Source organism: Cucurbita moschata, unplaced genomic scaffold (assembly GCF_002738365.1).
Source record: "Cucurbita moschata cultivar Rifu unplaced genomic scaffold, Cmos_1.0 Cmo_Scf00028, whole genome shotgun sequence".
Classification (NCBI taxonomy): Eukaryota; Viridiplantae; Streptophyta; class Magnoliopsida; order Cucurbitales; family Cucurbitaceae; genus Cucurbita; species Cucurbita moschata.
In genome coordinates this window covers 1,091,481-1,109,683 of record NW_019268544.1, presented here as the reverse complement: position 1 = coordinate 1,109,683, position 18,203 = coordinate 1,091,481, and the positions used below count along the sequence as shown (strand labels likewise).

General features: G+C 34.5%; 4 protein-coding genes and 1 long non-coding RNA gene across 10 annotated transcripts; 2 read left to right on the top strand and 3 right to left on the bottom strand.

Moving 5' to 3' along the window:
• Positions 1-3,033, bottom strand: LOC111463227. Its single transcript, XR_002713845.1, has 2 exons — positions 636-3,033; positions 1-375 (listed from the first exon to the last, which is right to left on the bottom strand). It is a non-coding gene; the product is annotated as an uncharacterized LOC111463227 (long non-coding RNA).
• A 1,102-nt stretch (positions 3,034-4,135) lies between these two features.
• Positions 4,136-4,993, bottom strand: LOC111463225. Its single transcript, XM_023107090.1, has 2 exons — positions 4,879-4,993; positions 4,136-4,789 (listed from the first exon to the last, which is right to left on the bottom strand). The coding sequence occupies exons 1-2, from the start codon at positions 4,946-4,948 to the stop codon at positions 4,443-4,445; spliced, it is 417 nt and encodes a 138-aa protein (XP_022962858.1). The 5' UTR covers positions 4,949-4,993; the 3' UTR covers positions 4,136-4,442.
• Positions 4,994-8,150: 3,157 nt separating this feature from the next.
• On the top strand, positions 8,151-17,425 carry LOC111463226. Of its 3 annotated transcripts, XR_002713843.1 has the most exons (4): positions 8,151-8,164; positions 15,100-15,326; positions 15,416-15,465; positions 17,158-17,425. XR_002713843.1 is itself a non-coding variant. In XM_023107091.1 (3 exons), exon 2 carries the CDS (start codon positions 15,119-15,121, stop codon positions 15,305-15,307), a length of 189 nt encoding a protein of 62 aa, XP_022962859.1. In that variant the 5' UTR covers positions 8,151-8,164; positions 15,100-15,118; the 3' UTR covers positions 15,308-15,326; positions 17,158-17,425. The 3 variants fall into 3 exon arrangements, 1 of the variants encoding a protein (XP_022962859.1); XM_023107091.1 differs by lacking the exon at positions 15,416-15,465; XR_002713844.1 differs by lacking the exon at positions 8,151-8,164 and having other exon boundaries at positions 15,042-15,326.
• LOC111463223 (IAA-amino acid hydrolase ILR1-like 3) lies at positions 10,261-12,996 on the top strand. The gene is made up of 5 exons (XM_023107088.1): positions 10,261-10,824; positions 11,596-11,721; positions 11,822-12,133; positions 12,308-12,436; positions 12,522-12,996. Exons 1-5 carry the CDS (start codon positions 10,354-10,356, stop codon positions 12,870-12,872), a joined length of 1,389 nt encoding a protein of 462 aa, XP_022962856.1. The 5' UTR covers positions 10,261-10,353; the 3' UTR covers positions 12,873-12,996.
• Positions 10,284-15,069, bottom strand: LOC111463222 (putative pentatricopeptide repeat-containing protein At5g37570). Of its 4 annotated transcripts, none has more exons than XM_023107083.1 (5): positions 13,082-15,069; positions 12,646-12,901; positions 11,774-12,167; positions 11,036-11,175; positions 10,284-10,833 (listed from the first exon to the last, which is right to left on the bottom strand). In XM_023107083.1, the coding sequence occupies exon 1, from the start codon at positions 14,964-14,966 to the stop codon at positions 13,308-13,310; it is 1,659 nt and encodes a 552-aa protein (XP_022962851.1). In that variant the 5' UTR covers positions 14,967-15,069; the 3' UTR covers positions 10,284-10,833; positions 11,036-11,175; positions 11,774-12,167; positions 12,646-12,901; positions 13,082-13,307. The 4 variants fall into 4 exon arrangements, with proteins under 4 accessions (XP_022962851.1, XP_022962852.1, XP_022962853.1 ...); XM_023107084.1 differs by having other exon boundaries at positions 13,181-15,069; XM_023107085.1 differs by lacking the exon at positions 11,036-11,175.
• Positions 17,426-18,203: the final 778 nt, after the last annotated feature.

Genomic DNA, 18,203 nt, shown 5'->3' with positions numbered 1-18,203 from the left:
TTAAGTCTGCAGATCAAAAACTCATATATTTACCGTAAAACTTTTGTTGTCTCTTGAATTAGAGCAAGCCTCGGGGTACGCAAATGGTCTCCGAAGGCTAAAAAAGACTAGAAGAGTAGGGTCTCGATACGGAGTGATCGGAAGAAAAAAGAAAAGAAAAGAAAAGAAAAGAAAAGAAAAGAAAAAGGTAGGGTTAGGGGAGCTAATAGAATTAGTGTGGAGGAGAAGGTGGTCCAAAGGTGCACATGGATGTTTTAAGGGTCACCATTCCAATTGGCTATTCAATTTGCCATTTGGAGAGCAACCAAACAAAGTACACAACATGGCTTCATGACCCACAATCTTTTCTTTTTCTTTTTCTTCCAAGAATGGTACCTGATTTGACATGGATTTGGAGAGAAGAAGAAGATCTTAGTGAAATTATTATTTATTTAAAAGATCCAAAGAGATAGCTGGAAATATATTATTATAAGATCTAAGTTCTAATAATGCTACAAATAATGTAAACTAATACATTATTAAAACAAATGGAGGATTGAATCTGCATTTGTGTCTGCACTATATATTTCCTAATAATGGAGGATTGAATTAGTGAGAGCAATCACAAAAGTAGGATAGGACCCATAACAACTCACTTTATACATATCTTAGAATGTAGGACCCATTGCAGAAGTGACAGAGGTTGATATCTGACTTTCTATCCATAACAATAAACAATAAACAATAAAAATCACAACATAATTGTCAAGAAGCATTAAAAAAATTGTAAAAATATACATTAAATTATTAGTGTATCCCGTGCATAAGGATCTAAGCAAAATTAGATTCGTTAAAATATATATCTTCAACCAAAACGAAAAGTTCTGGTTCAAATCTCCCACATGTACTAGGAACGACGCTCAGTTCATTATATTATTCAGTCTCGATATAAACTTTTCTTAGTTTACAACATTCACCAAAGCTTGAGGAAACTTCATTTAGCTTCTTAAAAAAATTTGTACTATTTCTGAACCTTACTAGAATATTACATTACAAATGTGGCATTACGAGGATTTAATTCAGTTCTGCCTCTTTTGGTAACATCATTTGAGGATTAGCTCTTGTGGTTTGATTTTTGGTTCTCTAAAAAAAAAAATCTATACCAATAGAGAGTCTCCCTCACTTATGTACCCATGATCTTCCCCCTATTTAGCCAATAGGAGACTCCGACATAAATCAGAAACAATTATTCAACCATAAAAAGGGGTATATATTCAATATGCCTATGAAGACTTTCCTAACCTGAAAGTTAGTCTGCAAAGTCATTCAATGTTTTTCATAAACATATCACAAGAACTAGTATGTAAATACAAACCCAAATAACAATTGTATGGACTCGAAGGACTTCAGAGTTGTGCCTCATAAAAATGCCAAATAAAATAGTTCAATAAGTGCTTAGATAGAGAACAAGAAGGAATTTAGAGAGTCAAAATTAAGAGGAGTCTAGACTCTAGAGAGGCAAAACTATTTTGGTTAGTGGATCGGGAACTTTAGTATGATTAGAGTGCTTAATTTCACTAGAATGTCTTATAGTTCTTGCTAATGAAATTGCGTAGTCTTGGTTCTGAAACTTCAATTTAGAGTTGAGGATAAAATGAGTTTCAGTTTTGTTGAGGTGAAGTGTTCTTGTTTTCTTCCTCTCACTTCACTCGTGATATTCTCCAATCATTTATCCTGGGAGTAAATATTTTAGCGAGGGAAAGAGAGAAACTCATTCCCGAGCTATCATCAAGGTTTCTTCTAACCATTGGATTCTATCCAAGCTCCTCGAGAATCAAAGTTACCCTAATGGTGTCTCCTTCTGGGCCAACTTGAGATACGAACTTGAGCGTATCTCAACTATTTTCACACAGCAACCACCTAACTCTACAACATTTGATTTCCAAGATAATTCGTAGGATATTAAGCCTTAGGTAGATTAGCCACCAAAGCTTGAACCCATTCCCTCTTAGCCCTTTAACTGTTTACATTCTAGAACAAAGATTCTAAAGGTCATTCTCAAATCTCAACATCACAATTATCATCAAGGATAAGAATCCATTTACTCTCTATACTTTTACTTGAATGGTTTAACATTTTTCAAGCAAATGCCAATATGGTAAGCTAATATGAACCACATAACTGTCACCCTTGTGGTATTAGTCATAAGTAGATTCTTATATTTTTCAAGAGTAGCCACTATGTTCTTCTTGTAACTACATGAAGCATAAATACCACAAACCTTAGTGCATTCTCATAAATGTGTATAAACAAAAGAAGGCATCAAGTCTTGAAGCCAAAAATCGGCTCCTACACGGACCACTGGATGTAAATCGCAGGAATCGATCATTATACCAAGGGTAATATCCTAAAGCTTAATTCCCATATCATCCACCATTGAAGGGATAGGCAGGAATGGGAATAAAAAATGGATTTGGCGACATAAAATCGGATGATCCTAGCACTGTGTAAAGAATCATCAAATAAATAAGAACATGTCAATTGTCGCAATTTACAGTAACAATCCAAAAGAATCATCACGATATCCGATGATGATGCTACCCCAAATATAATATTCTAACTCAAAAGGGGGGAAAATGTGATCAAACTTTTGCCCTAACTATGTCAAATTAAATCCAGAATTCTTCATAGTACCTATAATCTCACAACCTCCACAATCCTAACAACATCCTGTTAATAATCAATCCCCTTCATAAATTTATAGCTCAGCAGATTTCAGATTTACGAAAAGGAAAATATATCAACCAATTGAATACAAATCATCGCTCAGGAAGACAATCATGAGTTCATGAACTCAAATGGATTTGACAGAACCGAAAATCTTAAAGCGATGGATTAAACATCAAAACCATTAAAATTACCAGCATACATCTCAAGATTGATACGGCTAAGCATACCTCCCTCGTCTTCCAGAATGAGCGCCAAGTATCCCGATTTCGCGTTCCACATTGAGAATTTAACAAACCCATTTAAGGGCGCCGTGCAATTTTTAACTCTCTTCCAATAATAATAATAATATTATTATTATTGGAAATTTTCTCTAATTTAAAAATTATTATATTTAATAATATTGTATATATTTAAACGATTAATATAATCATTAGATATTAATTCTAGTGTATAGCTCAATTTTATTCAAACTTTTTCATATTTGTTCAACAAAATTAAATTAAATAGAATTGTTAAATTAAAATAAAATAAATAAATAAATAAATAAAATAAAAAATTACCCAAAATTTGAAGCCTGATGTAGGCCCAATAAGCCAAGCCCAATCCATTCATGAGTTTGAGTTGGATTCATCAATGGGCTTGCAAGGCCCAAAATATGAATTCAATTTCTTTACTTAAAAAAATTAAAAGAAAAAAAATAAACAAATAAACCGCGTAATTAAATAAAGTACTTTTTAAAGAAATAGAAATTAAATTCAACATGTGGTGTAATTAATACCTCATCCATTTGAAAACTACTTATAAACCAATTAATAAATCACATAAATAATTCGATAAATAAAACATTTAAAATCTAAGACCTAGAAATACCCCTACCTACCTAACCACAAAAATATAATAATAATAAAAAGGAAAAAAAATTAACAAATAAAAACATCAAATATTATAAATAGATCCTATACTTATTCAATATTAGAACGTTTGTCGTTAATGTTGAAGATTATTGGAAGTGAGTCCCACGTTGACTAATTTAGGGAGTGATCATGGGTTTATAACGAAGAACATTATCTTGATTGACCTAACGCAAAACTATGAGACTTTATGCTCAAAGTTGACAATATCATACCATTGTAGAGTATGATTCCTAATATATACATATTTTGTGTCCGGGTTTGGTTCAATTATTCTCAACGGTCTCAATTACTGTTGCATTTATGTTCTTTAATTTAATGCTTCCTTCTCATTACATTATGTTTGCTCATTTACTCATTTTCCCCTCTCTTTCTTCAATGCTCGAACCATCTCTTTAATTCCTTCCTTGTATATATATATATTTCCACGTAATATTTTTAATAACCAATTAATTTTTTAAATTAATTCTTAATTAAACTTTTAAAAAATAATTTTGATGTACAAAAAAAAAAGGTAAAAAGAAAACATTTGGTACTTGCAGTTAACCGCTGGTTTACACCGTCCTTGTGGCTAAAAGAAGGGAGAGAAAATTCTGTCTTTATCCCGAAACTACCCCTCTCTCTTTCTCTCTCTAAAATCCTCCTTTTTTTTCTTCTAATTTCCTATTTAAGAAAATCTAAAAATTCCCAAGAAAAAAAATAAATAAAAATCCAACAGAGACAAATACATTTAAAAATTTAAAAAAAAAAAAAAAAAAAAACTATGTGGAACTCGTTTTCTCTCTCTAGACCTCCATGTTTGTTGTCTGTCTGTTTCTCTCTCTAGGATTGCCTGGTTTTAACGGCGGTATTATCGTGGAGAACATCGAGAAGGACAGTGCTTTTGCATTTCGGACATTTCGGGTCTTGTTCCGACAGCATCACGTACATCAAGCAACGTGGACATCCCACAAGCATCATCGTCGCCGTTTCAGGGCTGTTCGAATACGATCTCGCCGCCTCCGACGACACACATGAGCTCGGCGGCGACGTCGGCGACACGGTGGCTGACCGGTTCGGCGATTCCACTCCTCTGTTTCCTCCGCCTCTCGGCGGCGACAGGTTCAGTTTCAGCTCCAACTTCGGCGCACCTCCTTCTCTACTGTTTCTTCGATTCATCTTCAAATTATCTGCAAAAAATTCAAATGGGTTTTTCGTTAAATCGGGAATTTCTCGAACCGGAATTCTTAGATGATGATGGAACGGAAATTCGGGTCACCTGTGGTAGAAAAAGTGATTTTGAGAAAAAACAGGGGAGAATTTGTGAACTCTTGGGATTGCAGGGGCATTGATGCAAAGAAACAGGGGATTATTTATAGGGGTGAAGGATTTGGCTTTTGAGGGCTTATTTAATTTTTGTGGGGGAATTTATGAACTTGGTTGAAAATGAGGCTGCTATTGATTGTGAGAATTACAAAATTTTACCAACACATTTTACTGCACACAAACAAATAAATTAAGGTATTCAATTCTTATTAATTGAGGTAAATTTATTACCAACTGAATTGGTTAAAAATTTCGAATATTTACCAGTGACGTAACATGACTGCCTTCTTTTTATGGGTAAAATTTTCTATTTATTTTTACCCTATAAATTTTTCTTTTGGTATTTTTTTTTCTTTCCATATTTGTACAGATATATATTTTTAAATATTCCTTTAAAATAATTTTAAAATGTAATTTATATTAAAATAAGAAAAATATAAATCGAATAATATTTTAATTTCTATATTACAACATAGTTTCATCCTTCATTTGAGATTTTTTCATCGAGTTTAGGTATTTCTACTCACACATGTTCACGTAATCAAGAAAATAAGTGTATTGCATATTTTAATAAATAAAATATTGTCAATTTGGACCTAGCTTAATTAATTAAATAATTATAATTTTAATTAAAAATTTTAAGATATGTATAAAATATCTAACGTTTCTTTTAGAGTTAAAAAGACTAGTCATATTTGTTTATTTTAATTTATTTAATTTTTACAAATTAAAGTTTTATTTTTACTTAAAAATAAAAATTTAAATAAATAGCTCGAATCCCTAGAGCTAATTAACCAACCTAAATATTTTATGATACATTTTAGACAATTATTTAATAAAAATTGTTTACGTAGAAAAAAAAATTACCACTCAGATGAATCTAAAAATAATTTAAATCCGACTCAATTCATATCAAGAACACCTCTAATTTAATATCGGAAACATTAAATGTTAATTATCATCTAGGTAACTAGACGTGACGAACATAGACATCAAGAAAATCAAATGAATTAAATTAAAAAAAATTATTAATTTCATTATTCATACACTTTTCTCGTGTTTATTAGAATTTCCTAACAATTATTATAAATTATTATAAATTTATAAACAATTTGCTTTTTAATTTTTTTTTCCTTATAGGTCAAAAAAGGGAAATTCATATTAAAAATTTTAGAAAAAAAAAAATCGAATGAGTGAAGGAAATAGTTAATGGTAAGGTACCAACTTAGATCTAGGAACGAGAGTAGTACGTAGGGTTGGAGACCCACGAGGCTGGAGCTATGAGTTTCGATCAATTGTATACTTTTATAATGAATGGTCATGCCTGAGCATTAAATTTTACCTTATATAAGTGGGGTATGACCATAGGTATAGTCGCTAACATTGCCTTTTAACTTATATAAGTAGGGTATGACCATAGGTATAGTCGCTAACGTTCATATCTTTAAAGATATATTTCTTTTAGTAAACGATCATTATCTTGACAATAAGTCTGTCTTAAAAATATGTGGTATAACCTGAGCAACGACCTAAGACCTCCAAACCTTTGTGAAGAATGGTCTTCATTTATGCATTAAATTTTATCTCATATGAACGAGAGAGGTTCATCACTCAGCCTCAATCAATCTATGTTATGAGAAAATCCCGACTTTTATTTTATCATTAAATTTGTGTTCACATTCGAATCCAACCCTGTGTCGGCCTCAACCAGATATGAGCCTCTAGTTGGCTTTGATCCTTATGTTGACATATTTCTCTAAATTACACTATCGTAAAAACTATAGGTTAAGTATAATGTCGCAAAATAATAAGAGAGTTTGAGTATAGAACATTAAATTGGTCGGACCAAATCCCTCTAAATCTTGAGTCGGTACTATGTATTCAATTAACACAACCCTCCTTTTACCAAAAAATAAAAAAAATTAATATTTGATTTATAAATATAGAAAAAATAGATTAAATTATAAATTATATACTATTTTTATTATAAAATGTTACTTTAAATTCTATGGCCCTAGTTATTAATTATTAACCTATAATTTTGATTAATTAAATTTTTATTAAAATGTAAAAAAAATTAAAAGTCTATTAAAAATTAATTTAAAAATATTTAAAGTTGTGTTTTGCAAAATAATAATAAAATATACAATAAATGTTAGCCACCAAGAAGACAAGGTTAGTTGAGTAATTTACCCATCCATTATTCCATTTTATTATTTTCAACCAATAAATTCGTATATATATTACAACGGATTTTATTGGAAATTGAAAAAAAATGTTAACAATAATACATTTTTTTTAAAATTAAATTGTATAATTCGGCAAAAACCAATTAATAAAGTATACCATATTTAATTATCAAAATAAATAAATAATAAATAATATTAAAAAAGGGAGGTGCATAATAATAAATAGCAAATTGAATTTAGTTCGCTTTATAAATCCAAACATCTCAATACCAAGTACGCCCTCAAAACCAGCGTACATAAAAACATCACTTTAATGCCCGACCAATATTTATTCGTTATTTAATTATTTTATTTATTTATTTCACCTGTGGTAAAAGTAAAAGATTTTTGTTTGTTACTGAGTGAATATGAAAGATTACTAGATTATACTGTACTTCCCTCTGACAATTGTTTAAATTAAAATTAATTTAAATAATTAATTTTCAATTTTAAAAACTAAATAGGTAATGGGTCATGTTGTAACCATCATGTGTTCTATCTATTCGAGTAATGTTGAGACATGAACTGTCTTATGTCTATGTGAGTCTTTTTTGTATATTGTGTCGGTCAATGGTTGTAAGTACCAACCTCCAACTCGTGGGCTAAGGTATAATGTCAGCACACTCGTACCATCCGATATTATCCTTAGAAATCCATTTCTAAATGATAATACTTAAGATACTCGTTTTGTTTTGCTCACTCACACTATGACGCACGTATGTGCCATGGGTAGGTTTGTGAGAAAACATTTGTTATAAGGGTGTGGAAACCTCTCCCTAGTAGACGCATTTTAGAACTGTGAGACTGATGCAATACGTAATGGGCCAAAACCGACAATATTTACTAGTGGTGGGCTTGAGTTGTTACAAATGGTACAGAGCAAGACAGTAGACGGTGTGCTAGCGAGGATGTTTGACCCCAAGGGAGTGAATTGTGAGACCTCACATCGGTTAGAGAGGGGAATAAAGACCTTGTAAGGGAGTGGAAACATCTCCCTAGCAGATGGTATCAGTGGCAGACACTAGGTGATGTGCCAACGAGGATGTTGGGCCCCAAGGTGGGTGGAAGAGGGAAACAAAACCCTTCTTATAAAGGTGCGGAAACTCTCCCTAGTAGACACTGACGACGATACGTAACAGACCAACGCGGACAATATCTACTAGCGGTGGGATTGAGTTATTACAAGTTTACTTAGGTCATGGGTCCCAAAGGTGGTCGAGTGTTGACATCATGCCTCTCCGGTAATACATTTTAATGAATTTTGGGTAATGTCATACAACACTGTGGAGCAATTTTTTAACATTCGATGGACGAATCTTGATTTCGAATATCAGGCATGACGTATTACAAATCGAAAGTATTTTATCTAATTTAATTATGATTTAATACATTTCATTTATTAAAAACATTAGTATCATAGTTGTCTCCAAAGTTATGATGAAATTATTGATAATAATTTATAGTTCATAAAAATTTATGGATCATAGCTTTAAAGGATGGGCTGTTTATAATTAATAGCATATCCAAAATTTATTGTTTATTAACTAACGCGCGCGCGTGGCAGCGCCAATGAGCCGCTTTTTTTCGCCTGAATTATTATGATTTATGAGCACTAATATTTGTACAATTATTGTCAATTTTATTAAAATAAACTTAATGATTAATTAATTACCTAACAATATCTTAACTACAATTAATTACTTAATTATGATTAGTTGGTTTAAATACTTTTTATTATTATATTAATAAATTATTATAATTATATAAGATTTATTAGTATAATTTACTCTATCAAATATTTACCATTAATTGTTTATATTACTTTATTAAAATTGTTTATTTCAAGTAAGATTGATGGTAAAATTTAAGGTAGGGGATGAAAATTAAATTATTTAAAATTATTTTAATAATTTTACTTAATGACAATAAAATAATTAATAACATTAAATAGAAAACTACCCCTAAAAATTCATGATCTCTTTTATTTTGTTTTTAAACAACAATTATTTATCAGTTTTAACTTCTCACCATAAATTTATGCCCCAAATTTCTTTTAAAATAATAATAATAATAAAAAACAAAGTCCCTATTTTTCATTTCTATATTTTATACACATAAATAGAATTATTTTTATTTACTTTTAAAAATTAATATAAATATTTTTAAAAACCCAATTTTGGTAGTTTTTTTTAAATTTTTTTTTAATGTAAATTACATATTAATTCTGATAAAAGTACTAAATAAATTTTTATTTCATGCCATATAATCAATGGCGAAATAAATATTTATGTTTAATTTTTATATTATTAATTATTATTATTAAAAAAATTCCTTATTAACCACTATATATATATATATAAACTAAAAAACAATATATTTTAAAATTTTATATCAATTATAGAAAACTTGTAATCGCCTAAAGCTATGTTATTCAGGGTCAAGCCCATTAAGGATGGAAGCCCAACATGAAATGATCGCACGTGAGGCCCAGCCCACATATTGCTGCCCTCATTCTTGATTTCTTGTGTAGGCCCAAAAATTGTATAAATCTAGCGGCCCAAAAATGAAAGATAGCATTAAATTTCTTGATTTAAATAATCTCTATTAGTTTTTAGTTTATACTAATAAAATAAATAAACCAATAAACATAAAATTAATAGTTTAATAGTTCATAAACCAATAAACATAAAATTAGTAGTTTAATAGTGCGTGATCCCTAATACAAATTCTAAACGGTATATTGTTAGACCCTAAATACAAGTTCGACCCTAAACCCTAATCCATATATCGTTGACCGAATTCTGTATCTCCCTAACTTAAAAATAAAGTATTAAATAATTGAACGAATTAATGAAAACCGTGTTTCACGTTTTTTACCCCTCATATACATCAAAGTCTCAAAAAATGTCTAAAAGAAACTCGAGTGGGAATTGAATTTATCCCCAAAAAGCTAAAAGAACAAAGTGATGATTTGACAACGCGATGAATTTGATAACATTCGTACCCGACTTTAAAACCTTACTCTACTCGACTTTAAAACCTTACTCTCTTTGAAATTCACATGTGATATAAGTAAAACACACCCTTAAAATACGGAAGTGAAAATGAAACAATCATTTTAAATGTTGTCTATTTTAGAAACCCCATTATTATTCTCAATTTCGATGTCAGTTCCCAAATCAAATATGTAGTTTATAACTATGGCCATCCAATATCAAATAGATACATTATATTACCCATTGGAAGCATTTGTTTTTGAGATGGCAGGCGGCGGCGGCGGCGGCATGGAGTTCAAGTTGTTTTGTTGGATGCTTGTTTTTGGAGTGGCGTTGTGGCGGCCGTCGGCGTCGGAGGTGGAGCACGGTGGAGATGGGTTGGAGCTACACTCACTGACACGGAAGTTATTGGGTTTGGCAAGGGAAGGGGAGTTCCTGGAGTGGATAAAAGGAGTTAGAAGGAGAATTCATGAGTATCCAGAGGTGGGATTTGAAGAGTACAGAACGAGTCAACTCGTGAGGTCTGAGCTCGACTTGCTCGGCATCAGTTACCAATGGCCTGTTGCCAAGACTGGAGTGGTGGCTTCCATTAAAGGGGCTTCTTCTTCTTCTTCTTCTTCTTCATCTAGACCTGTTTTTGCTCTTAGAGCAGACATGGATGCCCTTCCTCTTCAGGTACTCTCTCTATAAACAAAGATGAAACCAGAGAATGGCATACAGATCAAATACAATGGAAGAAAGTAATTTGTCAAAAGTAACTTGGGAAAATGTAGAGCAAGCAAAAGACATTTGACTCTAAAAAGATTTATATTTTGCTACTAAAACTGAGATAGGCTTCATACATATCCATATCAGAATAGCATATCAAGAAACTGCTTCAACTAACCTTATTGCTTTCTATCCTTGCTCTAAGGTCTGATAATCTGTGAGATTCCACATTGATTGGAGAGGAGAACGAAACATTCTTTATAAAGACGTGGAAATCTCTCCCTAATAGACGCCGTATTAAAAACCTTGAAAGAAAGCCTGGAAGGAAAACCCCAAAGAGGACCATATCGGTTAGTGATGGGTTTGGGCTATTACAAATGGTATCAGAGCCAGACACCGAATGATGTGCCAGCAAGGACGCTGGACCTCAAAGGGGGTGGATTGTGAGATCCCAAATCGGTTGGAGAAGGGAACAAAGCATTCTTTATAAGGGTGTGGAAACCTCTCCCTAATAGATACGTTTTAAAAGCCTTGAGGGGAAGCCCGAAAGAAAAAATCCAAAGAGGACAATATCTACTAGCGGTAGGCTTGTGCTGGTATTTACCTTTTGCAAAACTAAAATTCAACCCTGCAAATTGTTGTCATCAATAGAGAAGATCATGCCACGGTAGAATAGGAGTGCAAATTGATGAATAGTTCAGATTCTCCAAGCTAAATATGTCTCATATAATTTTGAAGGAACTGGTAGAATGGGAATTCAAAAGCAAGGTAGAAGGTAAAATGCATGCCTGTGGCCATGATTCACATGTTGCTATGCTATTAGGAGCAGCAAGGTTATTACAGAGTAAAATAGAGAAACTGAAGGTAAAAATTTTCATACTTAGAATTGTAAATCCTATTTGTGCGATTCTGTTACCTGGGAAGGGGACTGACCAGGATTACTTGTATATGTTGTTATTTGAAGGGAACTGTGAAGTTAGTTTTCCAGCCAGGAGAAGAGTGTAATGGAGCTTATCAATTGCTACAAGAAGATGCCCTTGACGATATAGATGGAATCTTTGCATTGCACGTCTTGCCCACCTTACCAACCGGTGTCATAGCCTCGAGGCCTGGTCCAGTATGTGCGGGAGCAGGACACTTTTCGGCCTTGATACGAGGAAAGGGTGGACATGCTGCAGCCCCACATAAGACGAAGGACCCAGTTCTAGCAACAGCTTTTATAATTCAAGCTCTTCAACAAATTGTATCTCGTGAAACCGATCCTCTCGAGGCTGGAGTAAGTTTTGCGCCTTCTAAACGAAGTCCCTAATCTTCTCCGTTTGTTAGGATCATAAGAACAGAATAACATGAGAAAATTATTAACTGCTCATCAAGATTCAACACTTAAAGGTAATGCATAGCAAGGAAACTTGCAAACATGGTCGTAGTTAACTAATACTCAGCAATGTAGGTGGTGACTGTTGCATTTGTTGATGGAGGGCAAGCAGATAATGTCGTTCCCGAAACCGTGAAAGTTGGAGGAACTTTTAGGAGCTTGTCTCCTAAGGGTCTCTCTTACCTTAAGGAAAGGATCAGAGAGGTATAACATGCATTACACTTAATGAACTTAAACAAATTCCTATATTACTTTTGAAGCTGGGAAAAACTTAATTTCTTTTCAACAGGTCATCAACACACAAGCAGTAGTGCACCATTGTTATGCTTCAGTGGAGTTTATGGAGGATACACCAGTAATGGTTAACAATGTAGCATTGTTTGAGCATGCAAATAGGGTAGGAAATAGCTTACTTGGAGAATCCAATGTGCAACTCCTTCCATGGACCATGGGAGCAGAAGACTTTGGCTTCTTGTCACAGAAGATTGCAGCCACCATATACGGGATTGGGATAAGGAATGATACTCTGAGATCAAACCGGCCACTGCACTCACCGCACTTTGTCCTTGATGAGGAGGCCCTTCCAATTGGAGCAGCTCTTCATGCTGCTGTGGCTATGTCTTACTTGGAACACAACTGAGTTGTCAGTGATTAACTTCAATTTCAGTTCTGTAAGTAAAATAATATGTGAGGAACAAAACATGCCATAGGTATGCACATATTTTGCCAAAATAAAGAGAATTACACTTCATTACTACTGAAAATTTAGGGAGCACTTATTTGGTCATTCTTTCTAGAACAGTACAACATGCAACATGCTTTAAAACATTAACGACAATCTCGTCTTACCGGTAGCATATTTCATCACATACGACCGAAACATTTCTGCAAAAATGAATATTTCACCAATAAAACCAATGTGTGGGGAAAACAATAAGCTGAATTAACCTTTTTACCAATGCTGAATTCCAATATAGCAATGATATTGATAGTCTAATAAATGAAGATGCTAAACCGAGTTAGATCAATGCTGGTGCAGTTTAAATTGCAGACAACGTATAAACAATGTGTTCGATTAAATCCAGCTGCAACCGGGTATTTTTCTGATCCCTCTTTCACTCATTTGGTTTCTCACAACAGACACATCCAACCACCTTTCAGCAGAAGCATAGATATTGGATAATAGCACATAATTAGCAGCATTTTGAGGCTCGAGCTCCATTAATCGAGACGCTACCACTTCTGCGAGCTCGGAATCAGAATATAATTTGCAGGCCCCAAGCAGTGCACCCCATGCACCAGCATGAGATTGAGCAGGCACGGATTTAATGAGCTCATAAGCTGCTTTTAGTCTCCCAGATCGACTAAGAAGATCAACAATACATGCATAGTGATCAGGAGAGGGAACCATGGAGTATTTACTCCTCATGATTTCAAAGTAATGCCAACCTTCATCCACAAGTCCAGCACGGCTACAAGCTGTTAAGATGACTGTGAAGGCTACTTCATCGGGAGTTAGAGCTTCACCAAGCATCCTCTCGAAGAGTGACACAGCCTGATCTCCACACCCGTGGAGTGACAACCCTTGCATTACAGAACAATAAGAAATCAGATCCCTTTTAGGCATTTCTTCAAACAGATCCATGGCTCGCTCCATGTTCCCACACTTAGCATTCATATCGATTAGAGCAGCCCTAACGTGAGCCCCACGAAGATCAACTAAACACTTGCTAGCATATGAATCAACCCATTTGGCCAAATCCAAATTGCCCACTTGGGAACAAGCTGACATTAAGCTAACCAATACAAACTCATCAGGTTTCACATTCCTAGAACCCATTTCAAGAAAGGTCTTGACTGCCTCATTTGGCTGACCATTTTGTGCATATCCAGATATCAAAGCCGACCATGCGACAATATCTCTTTCTGGTGCCTTTTGAAATAAATTCCTGGCAGAAACCATGTCGCCCGCTTTTGCATACCCATCGATCATTGTTGTGAAAGACACAACATTCTTCTCTGGCATTTCATCGAACACCTTCTCAGCACTCTTTAAATCACCCATTTTCATGTACCCACCAATAATTGCATTCCACGACGCAACATTTCTCTCCGGCATCGAGTCAAAAAGCCTCTTCGCCTCCACCAAATTCCCAGTACTCGAATACCCAACAATCATAGATGTCCAAGAAACCACATTCTTCTCTGACATTCTATCAAACACCTTACGTGCACACTCGATTAACCCACCCTTCCCATACAAATTCACCAAACTCGTCGTAACATATAAATCCTCATCAACGCCACATCTCAAAATGGATCCATGAAGGGCCATACCTTCCCTCACCTTTCCCTCACTTGCACAAGCCTTGAGAAGCGAAGGAAATGTGTACCGATCAGGAACGCCCTCCTCCCTCTTCATACGCACAAATAACGAAATAGTATCTACAAATTGCAACTTCTCACAGTAGCCACGAACAAGAGTGTTCCAGAGAAAGGTAGAAGGCGATAGAACACGATCGAAGACGGATGTAGAATATGAAATGTTGGCAATTGAGTTGGAAGTTGAAACGAATTGGGTCACAAGGAAATGATCTTGCTCGAGCCCTTTCTGGACGAGACGAGCATGGAGTTGCTGGAGGTCGATGGGGGTCTTGCAGAGCTTGAGGAGGTCGGAAATCGGAAGAAGAGAAGCATTACTGAAGCAAGAGAATCGGCGGATACATGGCGGCATGGCCGCATTGCCTAGTGAACGTCAAAATCCTCCTATAAAAATAGATAATTTTAAAGATTTGTTTAAAATATAGAAATTAAAATAAAATTATATTTTAATTATTAAATTATAAATTTAGTCATGAGCTTTGTAGAGCGCAGTATTAGAGGGAAATGGGACGGTGGCTGAACCCTCTCCCGCGCGGACAGCTAGGAACTAGCGCCTGCTACTTCGTCGCCGGTTTCTCCTTATTCGCCGTCGGAGCTTACCTCTCTTACGTCAATATCGGCCCTCAGCAAGCTCGAACTAAAGCTCGTAGCGATTTTGTTCGGGAGCGGCTGAGAAGGCGTCACCACGATTAAACTCGATCGATTTCTTCCGGTGAGCGTTCAACCTAATCTCATGTATTTATGTTCAATTTTGTAGTCGAACATCGATATTCTCGATAAAGCTCGTAGCGATTTTGTCAGGGAGCGGCTGAGAAGGCGTCACCACGATTAAACTCGATCGATTTCTTCCGGTGAGCATTCAACCTAACCTCATGTATTTTATGTTCAATTTTGTAGGCGAACCTCGATATTCTTGTGGATTATATCAGAAATTAACTTCTCATTAGGTGAGATTTAATGTTAGGTCGTTCCTGATTCTTTGGCAATTTGAATAGTTTGTAGAAGGATTGGAATTTCCTTTGTCTGTTGAGTTGTTTTCTTTATTCTCTACGAATCGGATGATTTTACGAGTCTGTCTCCGTTTTCCGTGCGGTTTTTGAACTCATTGTTCTCGAACAGCGACTGAAAGCACTTTCTTTATCCGTGTAGTTCTTCTCTGTTTCTCGAATTGTGGCCTTTAGATTTAATTGTTGAAGGACGCAACCTCACTAATTCGGAACCAATTATAATTTATGTTCGACGATGAATTTGAAAGACCTCATTCCGTAGGGATCCAATTTCGTGCACCTAATATCCTCTGATTCCCTCCCCCCTCTAAGAACGGAAGCATGAAATCGTGGAGCGACTTTGATCCCCTGGCTCTTACTCTATCGCTGGGTACGAACTCCATAGCCCATAGGTATTATTGAGGCGATAAGTAATACCTTTCTTCCCTTTCACCTTGTATCCTTGTGTTAGCTCCACTTTCATTTTTTCCATTTCGCCATTTAAGGAATCAAGCCAGGCCACCAAGTTGAAACAAATTTCATCGCAATTAAACTACCAAGACGAGTACAGTTCTTGCAATCTGTCTCATTAAGATCTACACCAGGTTGTTGAGATTAGTCCTTTTCAACTAATGGAGCTTTAAGCTTCTGAATAAAATTGGTTCTTTGTATATAGTCTTGTAAATCCATTTTAAGCCAATTGCATCTTTTCTTGAAGTAGATTTTGAAGCTCTTATATTTTATTTCTTTCAATGTTGTCAATTTCTTCCTCTATAGCTTTCAATTTGAATTTCTTTTTCTACACCTTCAAAATTTTGTGATTCGCAAGTGAACGTGATTGCATTACAAATACAATTAGAACAAGTTTACTCAGATACCTGATAATGTTTCAGTAACCTTCCTCTGCTTGTTTTTGAATGAAAGGGAGGTTTGCTTGTTTCTGCTAATATGTTATCTAACCTAAGTAGAGAATGACGGTTAGAATGTAGGTAGAGTTCATTAGTGAGATCTCATGTCGGTTGGAGAGGGGAACAAACCATTCTTTATAAGGGTGTGGAAACCTCTCCCTAGTAGACGTGTTCTAAAACCTTGAGGGGAGGCCCTTGAAGGGAATGCCCAAAGAGGACAATATCTTCTAGCGGTGGACTTGGGCTGTTACAAATGGTATCAGATCCAGACACCGGGTAGTGTGCCAACGAGGACGCTGGTCTCCAAGGGGGGTGGATTGTGAGATCCCACATCGGTTGGAGAGGGGAACGAAGCATTCCTTATAAGGGTGTGGAAACCTCTCCCTAGTAGACGCATTCTAAAACTCTGAGGGAATGCCCAAAGAGGACAATATCTTCTAGCGGTGGATTTGGGCTGTTACAATTAGTGATTAAATGAGCCTTCTGTTTGTATAGATCAAACTGAACACGAGAATATTTAAGAAGTAGAAAAGACTGGACTCACGAAACTTCAAATGGGATGAAACATGTTTCTAGTTGAGATCGTATGCATTTCTTGAAATTTTGTCTCTTTTCATTTGGTTTCTTTTGGTTGTATTAATTTTTTCAGCTCAATAAAGATTGCTCAAGCTCGGAGAACACAAGTACGAGCTTTGATGATGGAATGAAAGGAACAAAAGTATAGAGGTTGGTACTGAAGTTTCAGAGCGCTTAGACATTATGAATTTCTGGGCACTACAACATAACTATAGCTTATCTTCAGGTTATATTTAGTTGATTCTGATGGATTTTGGTAAAACTTCTGATATTAGCAGTGATGTTGTAATGACCCAACTTTTTTATACTCTAGTCGAGATCATTACCTACGAGATAACAAATTTACCATTTAAAATAAATGAAGAATAGTTAAAAATTATAGAATTACTAACATCAACATATTCTATTAGGAAAAGTCATAAAATTCTCGAATTGTCTCATTACTAATTTCTTCACCCTGCCCATCATTTATGTGTTGCTTCATCTTTTGTGTCACGGTCTGGCATGAAAATCATTTTTAAAAAATGGTACTTATAAAGTGAGTATGAAAAATTATTGAAACTCCACTACTAAGGTTAGATATGCAAATGATTATATGACTAATCAAACGAAATCAAGGGAGCTTAGTGGATAATTATTCGCACGTACTGTAGGTAATCTTTTCTCACAAAATCGTTTTCGTCGATGACCACGATAATTAATGCCAATCAGTTATCACCACTTAAAATATGTTATAATAGTGGTGTGAATAACTATCATCCAACCACCATTAATTAATTAATTAATTATCACCACTTGAAGGCAGTTGTGGTGTTAATTAAACTATCATCCAAATACTTTTATAATATTCTAATTGCAACCAAAATATTTAGAATTTTACTAAAATTATCACTTATTCTATTCTAAAAGTAAGTATCTCGATCGTAACAACTAATAAATTCCAAAAAAACTCCAGTTTTTGTTAATCTCCCGGTAGCCATGAGTAATTTAAAAATAATAATAATTTTTTTTTCCTTTTTGATGAGACAGTCAGAAAAAAATTAAATTTTTTATTCTGACCATTCTAATTTAAATATAATTTAGTCTCCCACTCTTTACAAAATCTTTTAATTTTGAATT